Here is a 25,019-nt window from a genome sequence, read left to right as displayed (position 1 = left end):
AATAAGGGAAAAAGAGGTGTCCCCGTTTCACAGCGAGAGGGGAGACATGACAAAACAACCCGCCGATTTATGGTGTTAAAAGTCTGTTGCATCACTTTTTCCGAGCTGTGTGCCCAAAGAACTAGTGTCTCTGGGCACACAGCCAGCAGCCAGCTCGCTGCTTATGATCTTCCATCTCCCACGACACCCCAGTTTTCTGCAGCGGCACTGACCTCAAATCCAGCCGCCTCCAGAGCCATGAAAACCCGTTAACCTGAAGGCGCGCTAGTCTTCCGGTCCGCGTCCTTGGCATATCGAAAAGTGGCTGGTTGTGAGACCCCAAAAGTGGGTCTCATTTCCACAAAGAGCTGAAGTTAACGTGTAACTCGAAGTCAGGGTCTTCAAAAGAACCCTGAAGAGGAAAATAAGAGATACTAAAGATGGAAATAGAGCAGTTTCCAAAGATGCAAGCAAAGGAGTCGTCGTTAGGCACCATCATCCTAAGCTCCACTCTCCATAAGGGAATAAAGTTGTTCCACCACTACCCCTGCGGACAAAAGTTTATGCTAGTGACATATCACCAGCTTCCATTTTCAGTCTCTGGAAGGGAATTCCAGTGATGACTGTTACCCAGTTACAACATTGGACACTCTAATGACACAGATTTCAAGTGTACCAACCAACACAGCAGTGCTAATGGCTTGTCACATTCTCCACTTCTGGCAAATAAGGAAGAAGCATCAAAGGATGCTGATTTGTGTATCTTGTGTTGTGGTTCCCTCTAAACTGTGCACCAGGGTGTTAAAAATCTGCATGAAGGACACCGCAGTACAGTCAAGATGATGAATCTCGCACAGAGCTACGTGTGGTGGTCAGGAATAGCTAAACAGTTTGAAGGTTTGGCCAAAAGCTGTTCAGGATGCCAAAAAGTTTACCCCCACAGGCACCGTTTCCATGGCAAAGAATACACTGCCATGACTTTGCTGGGACATTTATGGACTCCATGTTTCTGATTGCTGTGGGTGCTCATTCAAAGTGGCCGGAGGTTACACCTCAGTAAAATCTGTCTCCGCTCTGAGGCTACCTTCACCAGAAACAGCTTACCAGAATAAACTGTGAGTGACAATGGTCCAAAATACACATCAGAATAGTAGCATCAGACATTCAAGTCAGCTCCTCACCTTAGCTGAAAGGTTTATCCAAACCTTTAAGAAGTCCATTAAAGTGATGGACAAGGCAGACATTTCTCTACAGCACAAGGTGGACAACTTCCTTTTTGTGTATCGGAACTCTGTTCATGTGAAGACAAATCAAGCACTTGCAATGCTGTTCATGAACAGGAAACTGAGACCTTGCATTGACCTCCCGAAACCAGAACTACGGAGGGAAGTGCAGAATAAACAGTCCAGCCAGTTGCCAAGTGAAGCAGCAAGGAGCTTTGAGATTGGACAGGAAGTCCTAATGCATGATAACCGAGAAGACAAGAAGACACGTACACAGTAGATGTTGGAGATCAGACATGAAGATGTCGTGTGGGCCAGATACTGGATGCACAATCGAAGAACACACCTGAGTCGACTGCATTCAACAAGACGGACACATTACAGTCCCCAGACTTCACTCTCAGTGATGATGTCACTGACCACAACGTGACACCAGAAACCAAGAATGTTGTCTTCGATGAGGCACCTACCAAACCTGGTGCCACTCCACAGGTCCAGAGGCGCTATCCTGAAAGAAACAGACCACCAACCGAACTGTGAACTATGAAGTTTGTTATGGACTGTTATTGTGAAGGCAGGTTTATTTGGAATAAGGGTTTATGAAAGAGAAATTGAATGATTTGTATATATGCAGTTTTATGTTGCATTAATCTAAAGGGGAGGAAGTGTAATGTATGAATCTATTTCTTTTAGAGCAATGACACCCCGCCATGCACTACGTATGGATCTGGTGTCTGCGCATGCACTGATGTCTATGCATGCACATTCTTCTCTCTCTCCCTCTCTCTCTCTCCCTCTCCCCCCCCCCCTCTCTCTCTCTCCCTCTCCCCCCCCCCCCTCTCTCCCTCTCCCTCTCCCTCGGTGTGCAATGTGAATACACCAGTTAAAGCCATCACCCACGTGTGTGCTTTCATTTGATATATATGTAGTTGAGCACAGACACAACTTCTGGTTTAACACTTATATTAATTCAAATACATTTCTGCAATGACGTGGTAGACTATGGGGTGATTCAGATTTTTTGTCCTTCTAAAGGCTTTCAGTCCTCCCAACTCGCTGTGTCCAGTGATGTGACTGGATGTGATTTCTGTTGAAAAACTCCATAAGCCCTTAAATACTGTTCACAAATCTCTCTACCTCTTCACCTGTTTCCTTGTGAAAGCTCATTTCTTTGACACAAGAGCAACGACCATACAAAATACAAACAAGTGTCAGCCACTTAACTCCTTGCTCCTGCTCTGCCATTTAATAATATCATAACTGATCTTCTGACATGAGCCATTCTCCTGTACTCTTTTATGCCTTGATCCCTTTAAATCAGAGCGACCAATGTGTCAATTGTTTAATATTCTCTTCTGTGTCTCAGCATTTATTTTAGTCAGCCTTTTCTTTTTATTTAGGCTTTTTATTTTGAGTTAGATAGAGTTCTTATAGATAGCGGGGTCAAGGGATGAGTTAGATAGAGCTCTTATAGATAGCGGGGTCAAGGGATATGGGGAGAGGGCAGGAACAGGGTACTGATTGTATATGATCAGCCATGATCACAGTGAATGGCAGTGCTGGCTAGAAGGGCCGAATGGCCTACTCCTGCACCTACTGTCTATTGTCTATTGTCTATTTATAATGTGTTGGCAACGACTGAATACATTCCATTTATTTAAATGTGCTCTCCATCGGATCACGGAATAGTTATTAATCTGGAGGTCAAATTTTTATTTTTAGCCTGAGACCATCCTGAGCTTCATAACTTGATGTTAGGATCTTGTTAAATCTGAGATCAGCAACTATAGATTGTGTGTTACCAAATTAAAACAAGTTACTTCAAAACCCATTGATAACAATTCTCAATTTTGAACAAGTAATTTGAAACTCAGCCTATTCAATAAAACAATAATTGTGGAATTGTATTAATAGTACTAATCACTATTTGCATTTCTAATAAAATAATTAATTGCAATAGATTTCTACATGTGTTCATAGCAAAATACTTTTTTAAAGCAAAATTTTTGTTTCCAACATAAAGCCTTTAACATATTCAGTGGAGTGTTTTATTTGGCAGCTTTCATTCTTTAACTTCAAATTACTATGTTTACTACTGGGATGCAAGCCACAATATCATTATTCTATTCTATATCATAATGCACATTGATTTTTGTCATTATTATGATTTCTGTTGTAAATGGAAAACTCTAGGATCTATTCTATTATAAATTACACCCTTTCAGGTGAGAAGTGAACCTTTATCAATGACACTTTCTGCAGAGAAACAAAACTAGAGTTTTGCTCCAAATAATACAAACAGAAGAAAATCTTCTTTCTCTTACCATGCTGCGGTTAAAATTACCTTTTTATATCTGCTTTTAGAATGTAAGCATTAAAAAAACTGATCAAACTGTACAAAAAACTGAAACAGAAAATATTGGCAATACACACAAAATGCTGCCTGGCCTGCTGAGTTCCTCCAGCATTCTGTGTGTGTTGCTTGGATTTCCAGCGTCTGCAGATTTTCTCTTGTTTGTGAAATAGTGGCAGTACTCAGGTTAGACAAAACACATGGCCTGAGAACACAAGCCTTTCATCAAAAACGCTTTCTATCTGCTTGACCTGCTGAGTATTACCAGCATTTTCTGCTATTTTTAGATTTCCTGAATCTTCTGCTTTGGTTCTGAAACTGTTCAGTTTTTTCCTAAATTACATTGGAAATTTGTCAAAAACATTAATTTTGGGAGGATGACTAAACAGTAATTCTGTATCAGACATCATTGAATTCAACTGTTCCAGAGCAGGGCTGGCAGGGTTTAGGGAGGTTGGTCAAGCTGGTGTCACAAGCAGGAAGTATGCATAGCTTCATTAAACCCCTTCTGGGTCACACAGAAACATGTTTAAGTTAACAGTCTAGTTTTTGTTTGAAACAAGCAATTATATGTTTACTGGAGGGTTACATTCAAGTATTTATTTAAAATAACTAATGGCATACAAGGCTATCATGACTTGCAAATATTTGCACTCTATAAATGTGCAGCTGTTTTGCAACCACAGAAGGATACTCATCCAAGTGTCTAGACGATTCCTGGAAACTACCATGATGACTTCATACTGTAATAGTTCATACTTCCTGATCTATTGATGACTGAGACATGAGTATCCGCAGACTGCTTAGGGACTATGATCAACCCTCTTACACTCCCCGATGAGAACAAGCAAATAGCACCAGTAAGTATTACAACTGAAAGTATCAGAGCACCAGAGGGGGCACTGGGCAATTCCTCAGAAAGTTAACAATGTGCTTCAGATGAATAGATAAACCTTAGCACTTTCCAGACTGTAATGAAACTAGAAAATGCTGGGAATACTCAACAGGAAAAGCAGAATCCGTGGAGAAAGAAGAGTAATTAACCTTCTAGGTAGATGACCTATTACCAAAACAGGGAAATGCTAGAAAACGAGCTTCGCCTGAAGGGGAAAGATGGAGAGAATGAATGGAATATGTATCGCAACATGATGATGAAGAGGAATTGCATGGCATAAATGGTTTGGCATCAGATGAGACTGCTGTAGGCTCATAATTGCAGCAGATCTGTAGGAAGGAAGCACAAATAAAAGGGCAAGAAAAGAGGACAAAAGGTGCTGAAAAACTCAGTGACTAAAAATATGAAATAAAATAAATGCTGGAAAACCCTTGGGTCAGCAGCATCTGTGGACAGGTTATTCAAGATGGCAGCATGCCCAGTCTCACCACCTACTCTGGCTCCAACTAATGGTATAACTCTTCATCCTTTGCATCTTTCTTATGATCGCAAGACACTGCTGGATATTAAGAAATCAAGTGCTGCAAGTGTCCCTCACTAGCGAGTTGTTGAATAGTCAATGAGGTCCACAGTATTGGCTTATTGAGTCCAGAGTCATCACCTGCTACAGCTACCCAAGGGAGAAGGCATTGGAAGCATTGTGCAAGGAGACAGGAGCAAGGAAAGCGCGCTGGAAAGACGAAAGGTGAAACCCTGCAGGCCAGCTCTCCCATCGATTCTGCTTTCAAACATTTGATTACGAGAACATAAAGTAGATTACTTTGTATCTACATTAATAAGAACCTGTGTGAATGCTTCTATAATAATGACCTTCTGTTCACCTCTAGTAGAGTTCTTAACAGTGAAGTGCAGGCCCTTCTACTAACTGAGGGAGCTCACAGCTATTATGATTATGGCTATATACCCCCTCCACCATGCTAATGCTGGTGAAATACTGCATCAGTTCTAAGGTGCGTCAGTGACCTGAAAACTTACACCCTGATGCTTTCTTTATTGTTGCTGGTGACTTCAAACATGCTAACTTAAAGAGAGTCCTGCCTAAAATCTATCAGCATGTTGACTTTGCTACCAGAGGTGAGAACACATTAGACCTGGTTTATACCAACATCCCTGGTGCATATAAAGCTGTTCCTCACTCCCACCTCAGAAACTCTGACTATATTCTAAATCCTGAGTTAAACCAGTTCAAAGGGAGATAAAGACCTGGTCAGAAGGAGCAGCCTCAGCTTTGCAGGACTATACTATTTTGAAAACACAAACTGGACCATGTTGAGGGCAGCTACTTTCATTATCACATCAGCATCGATGAATATGCAAGATCTGTGTGCAGAGAAGTGCATTGAGGGTGTCACTGTTTGAGCACGTCTATGTGAGGGTAAATCAGAGGCCATGGCTGAGAGATCGGGATGCTATCCAGATCAGGAGAAAAGACAGCTCTCAGGTCAGCAAGAGCTGCGCTTTCCTATACCACCAGTAAGGTAAAATGAGATTATTCACAAAGACTATACAGCAATTTCTGCAACACTAGAGACACAAGGCTCATTTGGCGGGGCATTCAGACCATAGCGAGCTACAAGTTCACCCTGCACATCAACAGCAGTGATGCCTGTCTTCCTGATAGGCCGCATGTCTCTTATGCAAGGAACAATGCGCTGACAACAAAAGTCTCTCCCATCCCCGCCTCCCTGAAAAGCAGGCCACAGGTGATGTGAGGAAGACCCTAGCCAGGATCAATCCAGCTAAAGCTGCGGAGTCTGATAATGTACCTGGTTGCAAGCTGAGGGGCTGTAGCACAGTTAACAGAGGATCTAACAGACATTCTCAACATCTCTCTGGAACACTCCACTGTTCCCATAGACCTCAAGGCAACCACTATCATCAAGGTGCCCAAGAGAACAAAATTAACCTGCTTCAACACCTACTCTCCTCAATGATAATGAAGTGTTTTGGGTGACTGGTTATACATCCCATGAAATCCCAATTTCCTATTACATCGGACCCTTTCCAGTTCTCTTATTACTCAAATTGATTCACTGATGACACCATAGCCTCTGCACTCTACTCCATCAGGTTGCAGCTGGAAAATGATGCCTCATATGCCAGAAGGCTGTTTATTGACATTAGCTCAGAGTTTAATACAATCATTGTTCAGAAGCTGGAGGGGAAACCGTCATCGTTGGGTCATAAAACCTCACGGTAACTGAACCCTGGACTCCTTGAGAGAAAGACCACTGTCAGACCATGCTGGTCACACTGTTGATGTGCTACATCCAGTTCAAACTGAATCCTCAGCTTTGCTGAGGACAAAACTGTGGTTGACCTCATCAAAACCGAGAATGAGACAGTGTACGGAGAGGAAGTAGAGTGGCTGGTAGAATATTGCGAGCACAATAACTTGGTCAACTATTATATCGAGTGCTCTCAGTGTGGCCTCCTGTATACCAGTGAGACCCGTCATATATTGGGAAACTGCTTCGTCGAGCACCTGCACTCCGTCTGCCAGAAAAAGTGGTGGCCACCCATTTCGATTCTCTTCCTATTCCCATTCTGGCATGTCACTCCATGGCCTCCTCCACTGCTATGATGGAGCCAGACTCAGATCGGAGGAGCAACTCCTTTTGGGTAGCTTCCAACCTGATGGCATGAACAATGACTTTTCAAACTTCCAGTAATTGCACCCCCCCCCCACCATTCCCATTTCCCTCTCTCATCTTATCTCCTTAACCCATCTATCAGCTACCTCTGGTGCTCCTCCCTTTTTTCTTTCTTCCATGATCTTCAGCCTCTCCTATCAGATTCTCCCTTCTCTAGGCCTTAATCTCTTTCAATAATCTACAAAAGTTTGTATTTCCCAGCTCTTTATTTCACCCTCCTCCTCTCACAGTTTCATCTATCACCTTCCACATCGTGTACTTCTTCTCCTCCCCTCCCCTCACCTTCTTGCTCTCGCTTCTCATCATGTTTTCCCAGCCTTGAAATGTTGACTGTTGACTTTTCTCCATAGATGCCGCCTGACCTGCTGAGTTCCTCCAGCATTTTGTGCATCTTGCTTTGATTTCCAGCATCTGCAGATTTTCTCAATCTTGTGTCTCAACATCTATAAGACCAGAGAGGTGACTGTGGACCAAAGATGGCTCCTCCATGGAGAGAGTTAGGAGCACTAAGTTTATGAGAGTGCACATAATGGATGATCTCACCTGGTCCCTCAATACCGTCTCTTTGGTCAAGAAAGCACAGCAGCGTCTCCACTTCCTGAGGAGACTGAGGCAAGCAAAGCTCCCTCCAATCTAACCATTTTTTACAGGAGCATCATTGAGAGTGTCCTGACCAGCCACATCACCATCTGCTGTGGGAACTGCAAGTCATTTGACCACAAGTCTCTAACAACAATTGCAAGGGCTGCTGTGCATCCTGGTGCAGAGCAAAGTTGTTCGTTTTGGAGGTATATTTGCATATGGTTGAATGCCAATAAAATTAACTTGAACTTGAAAACTGAGTTAATTTAGTTTGATGACCGTGCATCAGGATTGGCCATCTCTGACACAAACTTCAAAGATTAATTTGAAATAGTTCAGTTTAATTTGACACCTGGGGACTGTAACACATCTAAATGGAAGAGGAGATGTTGCTCAAGAATCAGTAGAGATGTGTAAGAGGTCAGAGACGGAACACCCAGAGTGCAAGTGTGCTGAACAATGAAAGTGACAGGCAAATGGAAGCTCAACATTTGGTAATTAAAGAGTTTTTTCTGCTGCTTAACGGCTTCAATATGCACCTAAGAGTCCTTAGATTTGTTGTGTATTGTAGTGGTGAGGATTGAACAAAAGGCCAGGTCATAGAACAGCTTTTACAAACAAGGTATGGAGGAAGGCACAGCAGACAGAGAAGGTTACAAGGAAAGAAAGTGCAATGTTAGCATTTATTTTTGAGATGATTAAACTGAGGATGTAATGTAAAGGCTTTAGGAGGCATTAGACAGACTGCACAGAATATTGTGAGCAGTTTCTGGGCCCGTTATCTAAGAAAGGATGTGCAGGCAATGGAGAGTGTCTAGAGAAGGTTCACGAGAATGATCCCAGGAATGATATGGCTAATGTATGAGCAGCGTGTGATGGCTTTGGGCTTGTGTTTGCTAGAGGTTAGAAGAATGAAGAGGGATCTCATTGAAACCAATATTGAAAGACCTAGACAGAGTAGACATGGAGAGGATGAGTCTAGGATCAGAAGGGACAGCCTCAGAATAGAAGAACATCCCATTAGAACAGAAGTAGGGAATAATTTCCTTAGCTAGAGAGTGGACTTCAATCCCACAAATGGCTATGGAGGCCAAGTCATTGGGTATATTTAAAGCGGAGTTCAACAGGTTCTCGATTAGTCAGGATGTCAAAGGTTATGAGGAGATGGCAGGAGATTGAGGTTGAGAGGGATAATAAATCAGCCTAGTTGGAATGGTAGAGCAGACTCGACAAGCTGAATGGCCTAATACTGCCCCTATGTCTTATGGCCTTAAGGAAAAGCAGGCATTAAATCAAGCAAGGCTACAGCACATTGTTGGCAAGGGCGCTCGTGAAGCTAACAGCTTCATGAATCTTCCCATGGAAGATGTTTTCAGATATTTTCCTCATGCACCACTAATGGTACAATAGGACTGCAAGCATAGCACAAACTGCATTGCTTGGTGCTTTTCCATTTTTCACAGTTCCACTTTCCAATTTTTAGCCGCGACTTTTTAAGCTGTCAGGAATGGAGGCAGGCTAGCCCCTATTGACATCAATGGATCTGGGTTTCAGAGGGTGAACAGATTTAAGTTCCTCGGTATAAACATCAACAAGGAACTCAATGTCATCTGTACATACCGGCTGTGTGGTGAAAAAGGCACGACAGCGCCTCTTTCACCTCAGACGGTTGAAGAAGTTTGGTATGGGCCCCCAAATCCTAAGAACTTTCTAGTGGGGCACAATTGAAAGCATCCTGACTGGCTGCATCACTGCCTGGTATGGGAACTATACTTCTCTCAATCACAGGACTCTACAGAGAGTGGAGCAGACAGCCCAGCGCATCTGTAGATGTGAACTTCCCACTACACAAGCCATTTATAAAGACAGGTAGGTAAAAAGGGTCTGGTGGATCATTGGGGACCCGAGTCATCCCAACCTCAAACTGTTTCAGCTGCTACTGTCCAGGAAATGGTACCGTAGCATAAAAGCCAGGACCAACGGGCTCTGGGACAGCTACTTCCACCAGGCCATCATTTTGCTTAATTCACGTTGACACAACTATATTTCTATGTTATATTGATTTTTCATATTTGACCATTTTGTTACTGTCCTATTGATATACTATTTATTATAAATTACTATAAATTGCCATTGCATACTTAGATGTAGACATAATGTAAAGATTTTTACTCATGTATATGAAGGATGTATGAGGGGTAATTGATAAGTTCATGGCCTAAGGTAGAAGGAGTCAATTTTAGAAAACCTAGCACATTTATTTTGCAACATAGTCCTCTCCTACATGTACACACTTAGTCCAGCAGTCGTGGAGCATACAGATCCCTTCTTTGTAGAAGTGGTCCACAGCAGGGGTGATTGATAAGTTTGTGGCCTAAGGTAGAAGGAGATGAGTTATTATCTTCAAGCTTTCTGCATTATCACTGTAAAAGTTGAACTGCACGTGCATGTAATGAGAGCGTCTTGGACCTCCAGGTGGTCCACAGCAGGGGTGATTGATAAGTTTGTGGCCAAAGGTAGAAGGAGATGAGTTATACAGCTCTCGTTACATGCACGTGCAGTTCAACTCTTTGAGTGATTATGCAGAAATTTTAAAGATAATAACTCATCTCCTACCTTAGGCCACAAACTTATCAATCACCCCTGCTGTGGACCACTTCTGAGGTCCAAGACACCGACTTCTACAAAGAAAAGATCCATATGCTCCATGACTGCTGGACTAAGTGTGTAAATTTAGGAAAATTGTGCTAGGTTTTCAAAAATTGACTCCTTCTACCTTAGGCCACAAATTTATCAATCACCCCCTGTAAGTAATAAAGGCAATTCAATTCAAAACAATATTTCTTTGCTACTCTTCCAAAAGGATACAGATTTGGATTGATGATATAAAGCAGAGAGAGATGGTGGAAGGTTTTTTTTGGACTGGAGCCTGTAACTAGTGGTGATCTTGGTTCATTTCTGTTTGTCATTCATATCAATGATTTGGTTGAGAATGTACAGGCATGGTTAATAAGTTTGCAGGCAGCATTAAATTAGGTGATACCATTGACCGTGGAAGTGACTAAAAAGAGATACAGAGAGATCTTGACCATCTGGGTAATTGGCCAAGGAATGACAAATGGAATATGAGAAGATCTGCAGATGCTGGAAATATGAGCAACTCACACAAAATACTGGAGGAACTCAGCAGGCCAGGCAGCATCTATGGAAAAAAGTACAGTCAACATTTCAGGATGAGATCCTTCAGCAGGACTGGCGAAAAAAAAGGGGAAAAAAATGACAAACGGAATTTAATTCAGACAAATGTAAGGTGCTGCACGTTGGGAAAATAAATAAGGTCGGATGTTCATTGTCAGGCCCATAACTGCCTGACCTGTGGTGAAGCAAAGTCCATGTAAGCCTTTTTGCTGGTGCTGAAGCAGCAATGCTAAATATACATCTACTTTTACTTTTTGCTAATCAGTGTATATTATAATAAATAGATTCAAAGATCAAAGAAAACCATGTTATGATGGGTTATATATGAAGTGACTTAAATTTTGTTGAAAATTGAATTAGGGAATTATGGTTCCCTGAATTCAAAAGTATCAAGTTCTGAACTTAATGAAAAGTATGAAGGCTCTTTGAAATGCAGAAAACTGATAAGAGAATATTTTCAAATTGCTTTTCCATTATTTCGATGCATTTTGATATTGTTGTAAATATCAGAACACCTTTGAGTCCTACAGCAGTTTGAGTGGCATGTTATGACCACCAGTGTCTGAGAGATTCTAGTCTTCTGTAGGCAAGAGATTTGCAATAATTTTCAAGTACATTTGGTAGAACCTCTTCAATCCAGCCACACCTTCAGAGAGTTCAATATTTCTTAACAAAGTCAGTTATGATGAGGACAACTCAACCTCAACTCTATTAAAGACAAGTTACTGGCATTTCCATTCAACAATTCCAATTTCCAAAGACAAACTTCCATGAAATTTGATGGATTTTGCAGATAGATTCATAACGAAGAACGGGGTCTGTGGCTCTCCTTCCTTTGTTGGCCCATTGATGATGCTATACTGGAAATTTTATAGTCCTGTTTTCTACAGGTAGCAAGAAGACAAATCACACCTAAAGGTGATATTTCAGTTTTTAATGGGATCACTGTCTGATAGAGACAGAAACCCTCAAGATATTTAAGTACACCTGAAGAGCCGTGAACTTCAGGACCACAGCCCTAGTGCAGGAAGATGAGATCAAACTGGGTAGATCTTTTTAGTCCTGCATAGACTTGGTGGAATGAATAACCTCCTTCAGAGTTGTAATCATGGAAGTCAGATAACAAGGATTCACAAATCAACCAAAATAAAAACAGAGTGCGGGCAATACTGAATTGGTGATTCAGCATCTGTGGAAAAAAAATTAATTAATTTTAGGTCAACGACAACCTGAAACAAATTATTTCTCTCTCCGCACATGCAGCCAAATGTGCTGAGTATTTTAGACAATTTTTGATTTGATTTCAAATTTCAATTATCCATGGTTTTTGCTTTTCAGTCACAAATAACCAATTTTTTTCATTTAATATTTCATATGCGATTTCCAAAAAGATAATTTGTGTAGAACATCTCTACACTGACATCAGTGTATGCATCATTTGATATGACTCCATGGTTTTCATGAAGGGCACAAGAAATAGTCAATGTTTTTACAACCGTTTCCCACTGCTTACACAGAGAACATAGCAGAAATGATTAGATGCAATACATTTTAAAATTATTGACTACCAACGATAAACTAGTCGTCTAAATCATTTTGTTAGGCACAGATGGAGCAGGATTAGAAAGAGTGTTTTAGTTTTAGTTATACAATGTGGAGTATGTCCTTCTGGCCCTTTTAGTCACACTGCCGCAGCAACCCTCAAAAAACACAATGAAACCCATTTAACCCTAATCTACACATGTGACAATTTACAAAGACAAATTAACCTATCTAATACATCTTTGAACTGTGGGAGGAAACTAAAGAATCCGGGGGAAACCAATACAATCCATAGGGAGGTCATACAGAGACTCTTTACAGATTTGTGCCAGAATTGAACTCCAAACTCTGGTACGCCCTGAGCTGTAATAACATTATGCTACCATGATGCCCAAAATGTATCTCTTCAGTTTATTTAACATCCTGTCTCATGCCAGGTCATTTATGTCACGTGACAAACTACCTCAACAAATAAGCTTTAATTAAGCTGTTTAACATGTTAACTATTACCATGCCAGTGGGTATTAATAATGTTAGTTGTACATATCACAGACATGATTCTTGCATTTTCTACACCATTGATGTTCAGTTTTCTGGTGTGTCCATCCATGGTCCCAACTATAATTTACCCTGCTTCTGACTGAAGGAGACTTATAATTGTATTTTATAGACCTTAACTCTTCAAATGAATTTAGTGGACATGAAATGTCTCTATTTTAGTCATGTAGAGAACAAAACTTTCATTCATTTTTAAAAAGAGAGAACATCTTACTATTGCATTTCACAGTGTTTTGTTAATGGAACCATTTTCAACTAATTAGATAATGGCAGGCTTAACAATGGCTGATGATTCATTGTAGTCAATAAGCATAATTTCAGTGTATGTGGTAATGCTACATGACTTTTACAATGGATCATTACATCTATTCTTGTATCACCCAAACTAGAAAAGACCTCTGGATCAAAAAGCATCAGGTCATAATCCAAGCAAAGATATTTATAATCAAATGGATGTTTTTATATTATCATATGATTTATATTAAAAATACAATTGGCATAAAGTAACTGATATGAACAATAATCATTGTGGGATAACTCATAAAATCAAATAGATCAGTATTAATACAAGACTCAATTTAATAATTAAGAAAATTGTTTAAGTCATAAAATATTGTCCACTTAAAATTAAAGAATACAAAAAGTACTATTTGGCTGCATGATTTTTAATGTATATTGAATTATCTTAGTATCTATTCAGTCTATAACATTTGTGTTTATACTACAGCACACATAAAATTTAAAAAAATGTTCCTTAAATGTTTGACCTCTCTAGATACGCTATTATTAACTTCTTTATGTTGAATAAATAATCAGCTCCTGAGAAGCATTCCATTTTATGTCACTTAACTGTTCTAGATACTCAGCTGCATTATGAACACCATCAAATATCTTCACTTTTCTTCTCCTTGCAAGCTTCCTGCTGGTTTAGAAGCACCAGCACATTTGAATTTTTACTTCATTTAACAAGAATGAAAAGTAACTCAAGTATTTTTATTTTGTTGATGGCACTCATCACCAGCTTCCTTTGATCTGTCAAGGTTGGCCTCCTCCATTTCAAATTCACACATTGTGTGAGCACAATAAAATTTAAGGCCACACTGACTGTAAAAAGAACAAATGTACTTTTTTCTACTTGATCATCCCTATGGGTAACATTCCCACATCAGCCCTCTGGTGCCCAAACATTACCCAGCTTTTGCAAACAGCTTGCTCTTGCATTTCTTTCCAATTATACATTTGAAATCCTTCTAAATCTATATTAAGACTGATGATTAAAGATTAGCTTTATCTGTCATATGTACATCGAAACATCAAACCATACAGTGAGATGTGTCATTTGCGTGATCCATCGACCCAATCTGGGGATGTGCTTGGTAGTATCCTGCACCAACATAGCATGCTGACAGCTTACTAACACAAACAAGTATGTCTTTGGAATATGAGAGAAGATCGGAGAACCTGAATGAAACCCATGAAGTCATGGGGAGAAGGTAAAAATCTCATGACAGACAGAGGCAGAATTGAACCCCGGCTGCTGGCACTGCAATAGAAGTATGCTAACCACTATGCCACTACCTCATAATAAAGTTGCTAAATTACCCAGTATTTTACACATTCGTTAGTTTTTTTTCTGCTATTTATGAATGTTGCACATCCTCAATTATCTAGTTTTTGTTTACATTGTTTTCCATGATTCTTTCTTTTAGATTCCTCAACTTTTTTATGTTGCTTTCTCATATTATTAGCACAAATAATTCTTCATCTTAAAGCTTTTTGAACATTCTCTACATCAGCAGCATCACTGCTGCCTATGCAGTGGACAAGACATATCAAGGACACGATAGGTTATACGTACAAGGTTATACGTGCTGAATTCCTCCAGCACTTCTGTGTGTGTTGCTTTAATAATCCGTGAAGCTAATTATTATCAGGTACGATATGTATGTGACCAGTGGTGTTCTACAAAGATCAGTGCTGGGACCTCAGTTGTTTGTAGAAATGTCTTGGATGAATACCTGAATGTAGACAGTTGGTTTGCAGAAAACATAAACATTTGTGGGGTTGCAGGCAGAGAAGGTCATCAAATGATACAGAAGGTTATACATCATCGATGGAGAAAAGGCAAATGGAGTATATTCCATGGAAGTGTGAGGTGTTGCACTTTTGAAGGTCAAATATAAAGGGAAAGTGTACAATTAATGCCAGGCCCTTAACAGCATTGATATGCAGAGGCATCTTGGGTCAAAACCCATATCGCCCTTAATGTGGCAAAGAGGGTGTATGGCATGCTTACCTTCATTATCAGAAACATAGATTCAGAAAGTCATGTTGTGAATTTATAAAACTTTGGTTATGCCACACTTGAGTATATTGTGACATTCTGGTCACCCCATTACAGGAAGAGTAATGGTTTGTAGATAGGTTTAGAAGTGGTTTACTAGCCTACATTAGCTTGCATTTACAATCAAGAGACATTAAACAAACCTGGATTGTTTTCTCGAACATTGGGGACTGAGGTTAAACCTAATAGAAGTTCATAAAATGATGACAGGCATAGATAAGGTACATAGCCAAAATCCTTTTCCCAGGTAGATACATTGAACATTGGAGGGTGAAACTTTAATGTGAAGGTTTGAAGTGAATGTGTCAGGCAGGTCTTTTTTTTGAACATTTTGGTAATTGCCTGGAATGTGGTGCCAGGGGTGTAGTGGAAGAAGATAGAATTGTGGCTTTCAAGAGGCTTTTTGATAAACTCAGTGCACACCCATTAGAACAGAAAGGAATCTGGTTCTCATTATAACTCAAAAGTAAGTATAATGCAGCTGAGTTTATATATTTAAAATGACTATTCAAAACAACAATAACCATGAGATGCATCCTTTCATGGGTTATCTGAAGGAGCAATTTGTTTTTAATCATTCAGCTGCTAGTGTGGCAAGATAAATCTTTAAGTGAAATTATGACTGTGCTTCCAAACAAGACAAATGGGATTTTGGTATTGACCTTTATTATAGATAACATAAAACAATGAATATCAAGATATGTATTTGAAAGTTCAATGTTCAAAGTATTTTCTATTATCAAAGTAATATATGTCACCATATACAACCGATAGATTCATATTCTTGTGGGCATTCAACGTAAGTACAAGAAACAGATTGGAATCAATGAAAGACCATACCCAACAAGACAGACAATCAATGTACAAAAGACAACAAACTGTGCAAATACAAGAGAGGAAAAATTAATAATAATAAATATATATTATAAATATATTATTATATTTGACAGGCCAACTAGGGGGAATGCCATACTAGATCTAGTATTAGGTAACGAACTGGGTCAGGTCACAGATCTCTCAGTGGGTGAGCATCTGGGGGACAGTGATCACCGCTCCCTAACCTTTAGCATTATCATGGAAAAGGATAGAATCAGAGAGGACAGGAAAATTTTTAATTGGGGAAGGGCAAATTATGAGGCTATAAGGCTAGAACTTGCGGGTGTGAATTGGGATGATGTTTTTGCAGGGAAATGTACTATGGACATGTGGTTGATGTTTAAGGATCTCTTGCAGGATGTTAGGGATAAATTTGTCCCAGTGAGGAAGATAAAGAATGGTAGGGTGAAGGAACCATGGGTGACAAGTGAAGTGGAAAATCTAGTCAGGTGGAAGAAGGCAGCATACATGAGGTTTAGGAAGCAAGGATCAGATGGGTCTATTGAGGAATATAGGATAGCAAGAAAGGAGCTTAAGAAGGGGCTGAGAAGAGCAAGAAGGGGGCATGAGAAGGCCTTGGCGAGTAGGGTAAAGGAAAACCCCAAGGCATTCTTCAATTATGTGAAGAACAAAAGGATGTCAGGAGTGAAGGTAGGACTGATTAGAGATAAAAGTGGGAAGATGTGCCTGGAGGCTGTGGAAGTGAGTGAGGTCCTCAATGAATACTTCTCTTCGGTATTCACCACTGAGAAGGAGCTTGTTGACGGTGAGGACAATATGAGTGAGGTTGATGTTCTGGAGCATGTTGATATTAAGGGAGAGGAGGTGTTGGACTTGTTAGTACATTAGGATGGATAAGTCCCCAGGGCCTGATGGAATATTCCCCAGGCTGCTCCACGAGGCAAGGGAAAAAATTGCTGAACCTCTGGCTAGGATCTTTATGTCCTCGTTGTCCACGGGAATGGTACCAGAGGATTGGAGGGAGGTGAATGTTGTCCCCTTGTTCAAAAAAGGTAGTAGGGATAATCTGGGTAATTATAGACCAGTGAGCCTTATGTCTGTGGTGGGAAAGCTGTTGGAAAAGATTCTTAGAGATAGGATCTATGGGCATTTGGAGAATCATGGTCTGATCAGGGACAGTCAGCATGGCTTTGTGAAGAGCAGATCGTGCCTAACAAGCCTGATAGAGTTCTTTGAGGAGGTGACCAGGCGTATAGATGAGGGTAGTGCAGTGGATGTGATCTACATGGATTTTAGTAAGGCATTTGACAAGGTTCCACACGGTAGGCTTATTCAGAAGGTCAGAAGGCATGGGATCCAGGGAAGTTTGGCCAAGTGGATTCAGAATTGGCTTGACTGCAGAAGGCCGTGGTGGAGGGAGTACATTCAGATTGGAGGGTTGTGACTATTGGTGTCTCACAAGGATCTGTTCTGGGACCTCTACTTTTTGTGATTTTTATTAATGACCTGGATGTGGGGGTAGAAGGGTGGGTTGGCAAGTTTGCAGACGACACAAAGGCTGGTGGTGTTGTAGATAGTGTAGAGGATTGTCAAAGATCGCAGAGAGACATTGGTAGGATGCAGAAGTGGGCTGAGAAGTGGTAGATGAAGTTCAATCTGGAGAAGTGTGAGGTGGTACACTTTGGAAGGACAAACTCCAAGGCAGAGTACAAAGTAAATGGCAGGATACTTGGTAGTGTGGAGGAGCAGAGGGATCTGGGGGTACATGTCCACAGATCCCTGAAAGTTGCCTCACAGATAGATAGGGTAGTTAAGAAAGCTTATGGGGTGTTAGCTTTCGTAAGTCAAGGGATAGAGTTTAAAAGGCACAATGTAATGATGCAGCTCTATAAGACTCTAGTTAGGCCACACTTGGAGTACTGTGTTCAGTTCTGGTTGCCTCAGTATAGGAAGGATGTGGAAGCATTAGAAAGGGTACAGAGGAGATTTACCAGGATGCTGCCTGGTTTAGAGAGTATGGATTATGATCAGAGATTAACGGAGCTAGGGCTTTACTCTCTGGAGAGAAGGAGGATGAGAGAAGACATGATAGAGGTGTAAAAGATATTAAGAGGAATAGACAGAGTGGACAGCCAGTACTTTTTCCCCAGGGCACCACTGCTCAGTACAAGAGGACATGGCTTTAAGGTAAGGGGAGGGAAGTTCAAGGGGGATATTAGAGAAGGTTTTTCACTCAGAGAGTGGTTGGTGCGTGGAATGCACTGCCTGAGTCAGTGGTGGAGGCAGATACAATAGTGAAGTTTAAGAAACTACCAGACAGGTATATGGAGGAATTTAAGGTGGGGGGTTATATGGGAGGCAGGGTTTGAGGGTCGGCACAATATTGTGGGCCGAAGGGCCTGTAATGTGCTGTACTATTCTATGTTCTAAGTTCTATAAAGCAATAAATATTGAGAACATAAGGTAAAGAGTCCTTGAACATGAGCCCATAGGTTCAGTGATGGGGTGAGTGGAATTTAGTGATGTTATCCCCTCTGATTTAAGAGCCTATTGGTTGAGGGGTAATAACTGTTCCTGAACCTGGTGGCATGTGTGCTGTCAATGGAAGATCATGGAAGCTTAGAACCTTGGATAAAACAACCAAAACTATAGAAAAGTTGTTTATTTATTATTTAAAATACATTTTCCTTTTAAAGTAAAGAGCATAAATTAAATTTTGCAGGATTTTTTAAAATATCAATTAAAGTCAATGAACTCAAAGGGGACTAAGTATAATATATTAGCAGTTGAGATGCTTGAAGCATTTAATTAAAGATAAGTTCAGATATATAGCTTTACTGTTGGACATAAAGAATGCCCAGAGTTGTCAAAGGCAATAGAAAAGTAACAGCATTGTCAACCTGCTCTCATGATACTGCATGAATTCTTTATTATGCTTTTTGTTCCTCCCCTTAGTGGAACATCATACTTTGGAAATAATAGTACACCTATTCCAGGAAGCCGAAGATGCTACACTTTTTTTTAAAGTCTGTGAGAAAAAAATGTGTTCACGTTCACAAAAGGATCATTTTACATCATGATGAATTTATGCACCTTTACAAGTTTAGCCTTAAAAGCTATATATTGCTGAGTACCTGGAAGTAAACTCAGGGCGCGTTTGCATTCCTGGCAATATCATCAAATAAATTAAGCCGAACTGAACAATTAAGAATAGTCAGGTTTTTTAAATACAACATAAGATTGCATTTGTATAGTGATTTTAAACAGTTGATGTGCAAATTTAGCACAGTGCTAACACTCAGCAAAAAAAAGTCAATAACTATCTGTACGTAGCATAACAAGCCATAAACCGTGACAAATCAAATGATTTCTTGAGCTTCATACCTGGAATTGGTTTACTGAATGATAAAAGAGAACGTCGTTATCGTAGTTTGCCAGCCAGTCAATAAAAGCAAAAGAGGTATACCTCCCCCTCCCCAAAAAAATAACCAATTTATTTTAGTGACTAAATTAAGTATTTATTCGCAATTTGCAAACAATAATGAATTCCCCTTTATGGACTTTCATTAACTCGGTGCATGTGATTCTGCTTCAATGCGTAATACCTTAACAGCCCCTTGAAGTCAATTGTTTTAGGTACACAAACATTCCGGGAAGTTCCTCATCCTATAGGTTCAAGTTTCGAGATTGTTTAATGTCATTTCCTGTACACAAGGGTAACGAGAACGAAAAAAAAAGTGTAAATCCGGATCCGATGCAGCACCAAAAAAAGCAAAAGATAAAGAACACAATAGTAAACACAATGAATATACATATATAAGATGGCTTAGATACATAAAGTGTATTTATAAAGTGACACTAGGCTATACATAAGGTGCATGACGGGAAACAATAAAGTAGCGGTGGAGTTCGTGAGTGGAAGTGTCGACCGGCCTCACTGCTTGGGGAAAATAACTGTTTCGAGCCTGGTGGTCCTGGCGTGGATGCCACGCAGCCTCCTCTCCGATGGGAGTGGAACGAACAGCCTAGGCGCAGGGTGTGTGGGATCCTTCATGATGTTACTGGCCCCTTTCTGGCATTTTCCCTAAAAACGGCGTTTTTATCAACGCATTTTAATCTTCTTATGTCCATACCGTCTGAAAGCATTCTTGGCCCTTTTAACAACTCTTTGCAGTCATCGTCTATGTCAGAATTGAGATCTATTTATCTCCAACGAGTTCAGTAAAGATCCTCTGGCGTGTTTCAGACCCGTTTGTTTTATTGCAAAAAGAAAACTGAGGAACAGTGGCTGTGTTGAAGTATCGAGCGCAGCGTGCCAGAAGACAGCTGGTTGGGATGAACTCCAGATGTTCTCCAGAACTGCAGGGTGCTCTGTCATTTCGGGGGTTTTAAATCACACATGGGTCCCAAACCGATGCCCGGCTGAATGTTTCAACTCTTAACTCCTCCTTAATCTAATATTTCGGCCACGAGTTGCCCGCGAAGACCCAGCCTACCCATTTAACTCTTCGCCGCATCCAGTCGGAAGCCGCTCAAGGCCAGAATGCCAAAAGAAATCTCAAAAAAAAATACACAAAGCGCTCACCGGTCAGTTCCTGCTTACTGACTTCTCCCGTACAGAATTTTCCCATTGTGTCGCGAAAACAAGTAGTAGCTAAACTCCTCAAAGAAATGTCGCAGGAATTCGGGAATGTCACGTTGTGTCATTACGAGTTGAAATGCAATCCTTCCAGCGTCAATCCCCCACCAACCCCCAAGGCTGGAGAATATCGACATTATTTTGACAAATTAAATTGGTTACATAATTAATCATGACCTTTAATATATTACTAACGTGCTTCCGCGGCGATTAATTTTGCTTTGACGTTTGAGTTTTAGATTTGAGAGAGAGAGATTAATTTCTACAGAAACACCGCCTTCTAAAGGAAAGTATTGCAAATCATACTCTTATGTTCATTTACATGAACTACATTCACATGGTTTAACTGTTACAGATATGATTACATAGACTTCATTTAGGAACATTTTTGACAAGCCACTGTTATCTTGCTTCAGTTAATCCCCCGCGGCCCCACTCAACTGTGCAATAAATTGTTGAACTGTATAAATTAATTACTGGATTAGTGAGAAGGGATCCAACAATTACTAAGTACGTGTCTGATTATAAAATAGAATATTCCATTCCTCCTGAGTACTAACAGCATCAGAAGTACCAGCGACTCCGTCGAAAACAAGTTGTTATAAAGTGTATTTTTTTACTGCCGGACGTGCGAGTGGAATGGCAGGGGGAGCTGACATTGAAACATACGCCTGTCTGTTACTCACGGCTCAGTAGGAAAATATTGTGCGCAAATCTCAGCCGGTGGTGGAGGATTAGCCGAGAATTACATCGTATTATTCTTCGGGCCATGCCAGAATTTTTCTCCGGGGTATGGGGGGGGGGTGGGTAAAGTGGTCAGGGAAATTATAAGTTGCACAATGTAGACAACCCTACAATCTGGGCAATATTTACGGAAGTAAATACTCCTATAACGGGTATTCTCTCCTCTAGTGCAGCGCACTCAATAAATGCGTTTCCCCGAAGGAATCGGGCACCTCCTTTGCAAATTCTCATACACTAGCAGTCTTCTCTCTCTTAAACATTGCTTACCTCTTTAAGTTCTTTAGCCACGTCCTTTAAATCGCCCAGGACTAACTCCAAATCGTCTACAATAGTCTTGATTTGTTCTTTTACCTTTGCCTTGCAGGCTGCGCCCTCCGGTTGCTTTGAGTTCCCTGACATTATTCGAGCGCGGTCAAAACGGCACAGAGGATCACGATCTCGTACCGGGCGCGCTCTGCCCCATCATCTTCCTGCTTTCTTGCCGCCTTTGACTCAGTCTCCGCGCCTCTTGCCATCAACCTAGTGTAACTGCGGGCTCCCAAGGACTGCGGAAATATCGCCAGTACGCCTGCGTCAGTGTGCATGGCAAATTAGAAACACCAAAAATGTTTAAGTAAATATTATTCCAACCTGGTTCTGATTAAAACCATCCCGCACTTGCTGACTAATACCACCCTTGCCTCTTTGGAATTAGACGGCGCCAGTGTTTCTTCACTGCAAACTCTCCCTGGATTGAAATGAGACGAGTAGATCCAATCGTCTGTACATCCATAGTCTCCCCTTCCAGTGGTGTAGAGAAGGGAAGAGCCGCGGCGACCCACTCCAGGATTGTTTCGGGCTCGTAGAACGTCGTGCAAAAGCGCAAGCGATTCAGTCCCTACCTAGCGGAGAAGCGGAGGTGGACGGAGAGCCCTGACGACGATTCAGTCAGGTCCATCAGGGGGCTGGGTGTTGGGAGAGGGCAGGGGTTTGCGGGGATACTTGTCCAAGAATCCGATCTCGTGTCCAACTTCCCCGCTGCTTAATCGCGCCTGTATTATCGTCTGTGAGATTCAGTAGGCAAAGAAAGTGACTGGAATCGGAGGTAGGGACTCGGCTTAGCTGCCGTGGGTTAGACCAGAAATAGCCTGCCGGATACCGCACGCTCGGCTATCAGCAGCTAGATGGAAGTGGCAGAAATCCGCCAACAGGATAAAACAAGAGGGGGAGGTAATCGACAAGATCTAACTTCTCCAGACTCATGGAGAACTTAGCTTTCAGATGTGGAATGCGAACAGACCACCCGCCGACTTGCAGTCGCAGTTGATCTAGAGAACTTGGCAAAGTAATAAACATGGAGATGTGGTGATTTTTTTTAATGCGTTTCTAGCAGTGCGATAGTCTCGATCTCCTGAGTCAGTGGCTCTGGGATCTAGGTCCTTCCACGTGCTGCAGAGTGGTTGTTCCGTTACTCTGCCCACTCCCCTCCGTCCCATATACAGACTTATCAGCAAAAACCTCTCACACATCACACACCCAGCACAGACCAGCTCCAAGGTATACACATCACAACAGCACGCATTCGGCCCTCCACAGGGTTCACCCCTTACCATATACTACTCCCCCTCCCCAACATGGACACACACATATCCCACCTAGAGACATCACATCCCCCCATGAAGACAACTCCCTAATATATAACGCCCGTCACACACAGCCCACCCAAGCACATCACAACCTCCACAGAGATCAACCCCACATACGAACCCTCCCTCAAACACCCCCCCCCTACACAGGACCAGCACCCCGCACACACATACCCCTTTCCTCACACACATCTTCGCCCAGTACAGACATACTCCAAGGCCCCCTACGCCACTTCCTACATCCAAATATGCATCATCCGATCACAGAGACCTCTTCCCCAATTACATAATCAAATTGCGCCCGGGCCTCTCCTTCCCTCCAAGATACCATCACCCTCGGCGTCTCACAAAACACCCTCCCCAATGCATCCGCAGCAGAGCCATGCTCTCCTCTTCCCATTTTATAAAACATATTAACACTACCACCTTCCTATCCTTCCCGCCTGCCCTCTTCCCCCATCAGTTCTGAAAGGGGCCAGCGCACGAGGAGACTCCGTGGTTTCCCTGGCCCTCACTCCCCATCACCCGCCAGGAGGATCCAGCTGCATTTGTGGGGTGGAATAAAATCTCATTCTGCTCTCCAAGAGAACTGCCGTAACACTCCTCACGTTCCCCAACCCGGGCTGAAATCAGGTATATGTAAGCCAACTTGTTTTTGCGCTTCAGCCGAACAAGAGGTGGGGAACAGACTCCTTATCAAATTGAATGCGAGGATTAGGTTTCTGGTGAATCGCGGAGTCAGCGGCGGCGGCGGGGGCGGGGGCGGGGGGGGGATATACAAACATCTAATAGGAGCAAGACTTCTGCTACCGAATGTCAACGACGATTTTTTTATTTGCCGGGGGTTGCCGCCTGAATGAAAGACGCTAACGGTGGCATCAAGTAAATGACTGCAAACTATAAAAGAAAGTGGCTATGTCTCTACTGTTTTTAAACCAAGGCTACCGGTGTACATCAGATGCCTACCCGTGTGGCAATGCTCAGGTCAGTAGAACCGAATTATTCTAACAGCACCTGCCCCATCCTAGCAAGTCCCGTGACTGCAGGTTCTTTGTGCAACTTTTTCCAAAGCGTGAACGTGGGCAAACAACTCCCCTCTCCTGACGCGGTGGGGAAAATTATCAAATTGAGAAGTTGCCCCCCCCCCAGCCCCAGGTGTGATTTGACAGGACAGGAGTTACATTACAGCGGGCCCACCCCACTTTGCCTGCACCACTTCAGTTACGACCCGATTCCCGCATTTCGATGATTTTTTCAGCTACGGTTGCATTGTGGAGAAAGGTGATGTTGTTTAGGACAGACTACGCAGTTCTAAAAAAAAAATAATCATTTATCATTTATGAATGATACTTATTCTAAAACAGGTTGTGTAACACACTTCTAACAATATATACCAGGTACATGTTAAAATATAGCTAGGTGTCGCTCTTCCGGGACAATATATCGCATGTTTTTCATGTCAGGCTTCTATTCAGGTAGTTCAGACCAAGTAAAACATTGCAGATCATTGCATTCCAAATCTGCCCATCCGAGCAACTTTTGAACATGCTTATCTGGGACTTTTAAGGGGCGGAGCAGAGCATGTCACAATAAAACGATCAGCATTGGAAACTGGAAAAGGCAGTGCCGGATGATGGATGTTATTTTTTGTACATGCCTCAAGGAATGACTATCACTCGACAACAAGCACATGCTGTTGTACTTAAATGAGTGAAGAAAGCAGCGAGTGATTTCGGGACATTTACTTCCATCATGCCGTATGCTATTCCGGAGATCGTTTTACAAG

At 41.7% G+C, this 25,019-nt stretch overlaps 1 protein-coding gene across 2 annotated transcripts in view; it reads right to left on the bottom strand.

The window, feature by feature from the left end:
- The window catches only part of prr16 (proline rich 16), a 209,619-nt gene extending 186,465 nt beyond the window's left edge, over positions 1-23,154 (bottom strand). Inside the window, exon 1 of one of the 2 annotated variants that reach the window (XM_073069224.1) lies at positions 21,876-23,154. In XM_073069224.1, the coding sequence (XP_072925325.1) occupies positions 21,876-22,007 (132 nt within the window). In that variant the 5' untranslated portion in view covers positions 22,008-23,154. The remainder of the gene's footprint in view (positions 1-21,875) is intronic. The other variant, XM_073069234.1, reaches the window with a different exon arrangement.
- Between the last annotated feature and the right edge of the window lie 1,865 nt (positions 23,155-25,019).

This window comes from Hemitrygon akajei, chromosome 2 (assembly GCF_048418815.1).
Source record: "Hemitrygon akajei chromosome 2, sHemAka1.3, whole genome shotgun sequence".
Taxonomy (NCBI): Eukaryota; Metazoa; Chordata; class Chondrichthyes; order Myliobatiformes; family Dasyatidae; genus Hemitrygon; species Hemitrygon akajei.
This window is presented reverse-complemented; position numbering and strand designations above follow the sequence as displayed.